General features: G+C 40.4%; 1 protein-coding gene across 2 annotated transcripts; it reads right to left on the reverse strand.

The window, feature by feature from the left end:
* Window positions 1-43: 43 nt before the first annotated feature.
* On the reverse strand, window positions 44-2,942 carry ANKRD37 (ankyrin repeat domain 37). Of its 2 annotated transcripts, XM_019736162.2 has the most exons (5): window positions 2,567-2,936; window positions 2,215-2,367; window positions 1,256-1,347; window positions 508-711; window positions 44-276 (listed from the first exon to the last, which is right to left on the reverse strand). In XM_019736162.2, coding segments are annotated over exons 1-5 (477 nt in total). In that variant the 5' UTR covers window positions 2,594-2,936; the 3' UTR covers window positions 44-275. The 2 variants fall into 2 exon arrangements, with proteins under 2 accessions (XP_019591721.1, XP_019591720.1); XM_019736161.2 differs by lacking the exon at window positions 44-276 and having other exon boundaries at window positions 504-711; window positions 2,567-2,942.
* Between the last annotated feature and the right edge of the window lie 3,415 nt (window positions 2,943-6,357).

The following is a 6,357-nucleotide window of genomic DNA, read 5'->3' on the forward strand; positions in this document are numbered from 1 at the left end:
TGATTTTTTTTCAAAGGTTGTAAATACTACACACAGAAAAGAATTTATTCTTTAGACATTCCTTTAATACCGTAAAAGACAAAGCATGCACAACCAAAATATTATAGCATGTAAATACAGGTATTCTTAAATGTTATCTTCACTTACAAGTTTTCCTCCTTCTCAGGAGTTTAGAAACACCTGTTGAGCCAAAAGCCATAGCTTGTAAGCTAAGCAGTAGATTTGCACAAAGTGAAGGCCTCTTCAAACCTCTTCATAACCAACATGACATGACATCTGTTGTTAAAAAAACATATTAATATTAAAAACTTTTTTTAAATGGTTATCTCCCCAACCTTCTTCCATGTAGCACAATTTTTGGTCTCTAGAATCAGTATTAAAATGTGTTCATGAGAACGAAAAGATATACTAGAAATAAGACTGCCAATATTCAAATGAAACAATAAATTCTGTGCTAAATAAAAAATCCTTGAGGGAAGAAGAAAGAAGAAACTATGAGTTACTTACCAACACTTCCTTTTTCCGTTTATATTCTCTGCACTTCCAAAACTTCGTTTCTGTCTGAGCACTGGAACACAATGATCTGTATCGGATCTTTCACTTGTTTTTTTTGCCTGCATACATTTAATTGACGTAAGAAATTTGGCACATTCTGGAAATCCACATGACCAAGCAAGATCTTCAGCTGTTTGCCCATTCTTATTACATAAACTGAATTTAAGACAAAAATCGAGTTAAATAAAAATTAACAATTGTTTAGACTTTTTTTTTTTTACATATATCTTCTTAACAAAGGAGCTTTGGGCTCATACAAATGTTGGTTGCAGAACAGAAGAGGTAAAGGAAACAGAAATTCCATTTTTGCTCACTGTTGTATCTTCTGTGGCTAGCAGAGTCCAGCACAGAGTGGGCATTCCAGTTTTAAGTAATTGAAAGAGTATTCTGTGTTCAATACAATGAATAAATTCCCAAAGAAAATCAATGAGAACTTCTATAGAACGGATTTTCCTAAACCAAAACTAAGATGTGACAATGCCAGAATAGATGAGCTGAATTGCAACTCTGATTGCTCAGGATCCGTTTGTTTTTTTTAATTACACAAATTGAATAGTATCAGATATTAACAGCCTGAGTCAACATTTAAATGATAACACTAAATTATCAATCAGCAAGCATCATTTTTAAGAGCACATGTAATTCATCTCAGAAGTCTGACTAGTTTAATCCAATTTAAAGCCACTAAGTTTATACTTACTCAATTTGGGCATCACTGGCTACAAGCAGGCTAAGGCATTCCAGGCTCCCAACTTTTGCTGCCTTGTGTAGTGGAGCTTCTCCAAAAACATCCTTAAAGATAAGACAACACATCTTAGTTTCTCCCCAAAATACTTGTGGAAGTCGGTGAATGAAGTCTAATTATTATTTGAGGAAGCTATTTGAGTGGGTTAGAACTGCATTGTACTAGACTGATATTTTAGTTCAAGTTTTTTTTTTTAATAAAGTCACTTGGTATGCTATTAATTACAAAGTTTTCATTAATAACAATGTGTGCAGCTACATACATTAAAATTTCAGTGAGTAAAAGCAAAATAAGAGTTCTAAGTAAAAAATATTACAATTTAAAATTCACCATACTTGATATTCAATGGACGATGTAGACCACCATAAGAAAGTTCTGCAGGAAACTATAATGGTTGTGAGCATGTTTCAATTGCTATACTGAGACTTTTAATTTGATAATGTAGTAATTGTTCCTTTAGAAATAAACTGTAGACCTATGTATGCTGTCCAATGTAATAGCCAGTAACCATACATATGGCTAATGAGCACTTGAAATGTGGCTAGTCTGAATTGAAATGAGCTGTAAATGTAAAATACACACTGGATTGAGAAAACGCATGAAAAGAAAATGTAAAATATCAGTAATGTTTTATATCAATTACATATTGAAATGATAACATTCAATACATAAACTGAGTTATAAATTAAATTATAAAATTAATTTCATGTTTCATTTTACTTATGTGGCTACTACAATATTTTAAATTACACATGTGTCTTTCATTATACGCGTATATTTCTCTTGGACATCGCTGGTATAGATATGTTTATAACAACGCTAACAACTGAATATTTGGGCATCTAAAAAAACGTGTGTGTGGATTTGGGGTGGAGGGGAGGGTTGCACACAGTAACAATCAGTTACCTAGTTACCTGTTGGTTGAGATCAGCGCCCGTTTGCAGCTGCCAGAGAAGCAAGCAAGCACAGCCGCCACCTGCGGCCAAGTGGACAGGCGACTGCTCGAAGGGGTTCGGGGGTGCGTTGACTGAGTCCCCGGTCTCCAGCAGATGCTTCAAACTGTCCACCTGCGGGAAGACAACAGTTCCAGCAGCCCTCTTGCCTTTGTCCAGTCCCACACCCTCCCGGTTTTCGACCTTCCAACTCGGAAGAGGCTTGACTCGGCAGCGCCCAGTGGTCAGTCCATTTCACCTTCACTAACGCTTCTGAGAAGACAGACATCTGGAAGCTTTTAAGCCTGTGGGACAAAAGGGGCCCGAGTCTCACCTCTGAGTTGCAATCAAGCAACAGCATTTCCCGCCTAACAGCAGAGGACAGGAGTCCTGGGGCGAGCAGAGCGGTGTGGCACTCGCTGCAGACGCAGGTAAGAGTGCACAAGCCGCCCACGTATGGAAGAATATAAAGATCGCTGAGGCCAGCCGGCCGGCCCCTCACCGCCGTGCCCCAGCGCTGGCAGCGTCCCAGCAGCCTATCCTTTGGCTGCGGGGCCCTTTCCCACCCCTGTGGCTGCAGCACGTACACAAACACTGGCACGTGCAACCCGAAACTTGGTGCCGCTGCTCAGGAGGAGCGAGGAGAAAGCAGTGTGGTCCCACTAGCTGATTGGCCATCTCGGAGGTGCCAGGCCCGCCCACCTGGGGGCGGGGCCCTAGGCCTCCCCTGCAGCCCCCACCACCACCCCGCCGTGGAGCCTCTATACGCGTGCGCCATGAAGGGCAGGCTCCCGAATTGTTGGGATGCCGCGGCATCCATAAGGCGCGCTGAGTTTGGCACGTCTCACACTGGCGTGCCCAGCTCTTGAATCCCTGTGGAGAAGTGGGCGTCGTGGGGGGAGGTTTTGGTTTCCGCCAGCACGCACGTAACCGGGAAACGAGGGAGCAATAAGGAGATGCGCGGCGCCCGCTTTGGAAGCCGCTACGCGTGGTGCTGCCGTCGCGTCCCCCGGCCCCCAGCTCCGGAGGAAGGAACGCGCGAGTTCCTTCTGCCTCAAGTTCCAAATCGCCCCAAGGCTTGCCTCTGTCACCCACACCCAGGGCAGGTGGGAAGGAAACAAGAGCTGGGGGCGCAGGACGGGGGGCAGTGTGAGCTAAGAGGACGGGTTTTACTACAGGGACCGCCTTTCCTCACCCCCCAAATTAAATGATTTATCAAACCTGACCCATTGGGTTTTCGGGTTTAAGATACCATCCCCACGTTGGGAAATCCTGTAAAATAAAGCAACCATTGTAAAGTACCCGCTCCTGCAAATAGGTTAAAGCACCGTAGTGGACTTGTGCCCCGGGGAAATGTCCAAAGTCCACACTATTAAACTTGAGCTCACTGAGCTTGGGACGGCGTGACATAAAGGAGGAAAGCAGTGCGGGGAGAGTTCCCGGGTAAATGAAGGAGCCCAGGCCATGGGCGTTTATGACGTTGGGCTCCTCCTCCCCATGGGCAGGGTTGACTGTCCCCTGAGCTGCTGGCGTTGGGGGGCGGGGAGTAGAAGGCAGAAATTCAGGGATGGGGGAAGTGGCTCTCCTGGAGCTCCTTAATACTGTTCAGCTCAAGTCATTCTTTTTGGTAAAACTTCAGAAACAGACTTTCTGACTTCAAACTGTAGCTAGACCACATATACAATCTCTTGACTATCTTTTCTTAAGCACTTTTGTTTTCCAGTTTAATCTAGCTAAAAACTAAAGCTCCAGCCATATATTTCTTTTCCCTGAAAAAGTCTTCGGTGACTCCCTTCTATCTACTTTTGAGAACAGGACTGAAAAATAGATATATTTATTATTATGCTTCTAGAGGATAAGTTCATTGTCCTCTACAAGTAAGTGGCCTTTCAGTTATAATTTTAGCATATTATCATATAAATTTTAGCATATTGTTTATTTTGTAATGAGCCATACAATAATTTTGCAATAATAAACTTGTATTACTATACTGATGCACTGATCCAAGAGATCGTTTCAAACAGTTTTATTCATATGCAAGCTTGAACATAAATGTGGATACATATTCATGTTCAAATACATATATAGAATCGTGCTTTTGTTCTGTATTTTTTATATTTAAGCTATTCACAATACCTTTTTATATTTAAAGAATAGCACTGCAAAGGTATTGTTGTCACATGTCCGTATTGCCAATTTTCTCACATTTATCAATTATGTAAGCACTATTTTTTAAAGCATGTAATTAAGCTTCAGGTTTGCACAGGCTCAATGATAATATATATTCAAATGTCTACTTCTTCACTGTTTTGGTAAGAAGTAGGAAAACTTGGAGGGTGTCATTATTTTTCAATTCCCCTCCTAGGCATGTCTGTCTTTCAATGATATATTGTAGAAATTACAGATAATTTATAAAATTGAATGAAGTAAGGAAAAGCGTGAAAAATTAGTTCTTAAAATTAAACCTTTAGATGGGGTTGCTATTTTTGGAAAGGGGAGGTTACAGATAAGCAAGTAGAGAAAGCTAGAATGAGCCATATGGTACTGGATTCGTTGAAGATATTAAGTATGAACTTATACACAGGTTAATATAGATACAGAAATAATTATAAGTATGTGTGTATACATGGGTTAGTATGACATGTCCTACTTCTGCCTACTGTGAGGGGACCTAGAAGCAGTGACACCCCAGTAACAATGAACACACCAAGCTCTCAATCTTGGTTTCTAATACTGTCTTCTAATAGTAAGAGAAACCAGAGCTCCTTAGAGAAACTGCTGATTCTAGGGACGGGGTAGGGAAAATACAAGAGGAGCCTGGAGCATCTGGTGCTGCCAGAAAGTAAGGAAGTGCTCAAAAAACAAAAGGGTGGATGCATGTCAAAGGGACACAGGAGTCAACCTGAAAGAGCTCAGATGGCCAAACCTTATTGAACACAATGTACTGTTGGATTATAATTCAACAAAATAGATATCCATGAGTCCACACTGATATAGATGATTGAAAAAATAAAGAAATATGCGGGAAAAGACAAATGTTCCTTACAAAAGAATTCCAAACATTTCATGTAGATACTCCCTGCTCCAGGAAGTGGAGACTAATCCTCCCCCCACTCTGCCCTCTTGAGTGTGGGGTACCCATAATGACTTGCTCCCAAAGAGTAGAGTATGGGAAGGGGGAAAAAAGTAATTTTATGGTGAACACTACCTTGGCCAGACAATTGTTACATCATCAGTGATAAGTCATGTTGATAGCATGCACCCCTGATATGATGTGGTGAGGTCATTTCACTTCTTGATATTCTTTCCTAAAGCCCATCACCCAAGTCTAACCACGAGTAAAGCTTCAAATAAACCTAGACTGGGAGACATTCTTCAGGATATCTGGCCATTACTCTTCAAAACTGTGAGTGTTATGCAAAACAAGGAAAATCTGAGAAACTGTCCCAGACCAGAGTTGGCTAGGAGACATGATGACTAAATGTAGTGTGGTAACCTGGACGGGACTCTGGAACAGAACAAAGGATAATAGTGGGAAAACTAGTGAATCCGAATAAAGGGTAGGGTTTAGTTCATGGTAATTTACAATTTTGGCTTCTTAATTGTGACTAATGTACCATAATAATGTAACATTAATAAAAGGGGAAACTGGGTGAGGGAATTCTCTGTACTACCTTTGCAACTTTTCGATAAATCTCAAATTATACTAAAATGTTCTAAAAAAAGACTTGAGGTGACTTAACATTAAACCATTATATATTATATTTCTTTCTGTATGCCATAGCCATTAAAGAAGTTTTTGTTTATTCGGATATTTAACTTCACTTTTAAGTAAGCTCTCTTTCCAAATATAATAATGACAGAAGATACCTAAACCAGCATGTACTAGTTTTAATCAAACAAGGAACAAAATTCTCATAACCAGTCACTATTTAATTTTTTGTTCTGATTAACCAATACACTTCTGATCCTCTGTAAAACACACTGCCCATTGCATTGATTCCTGGAAGGTCTTATCAGGCTGTCCTCTAGAATGCTCAGTTACTTGGGCTGATATCAGTTTGAATTTTTTCCACATTTATAAGGATTATGATAATATGTAATATAATTATTATATAACTGGTG

This window comes from Rhinolophus sinicus, linkage group LG04, assembly GCF_036562045.2.
Source record: "Rhinolophus sinicus isolate RSC01 linkage group LG04, ASM3656204v1, whole genome shotgun sequence".
In the NCBI taxonomy this organism is placed as follows: Eukaryota; Metazoa; Chordata; class Mammalia; order Chiroptera; family Rhinolophidae; genus Rhinolophus; species Rhinolophus sinicus.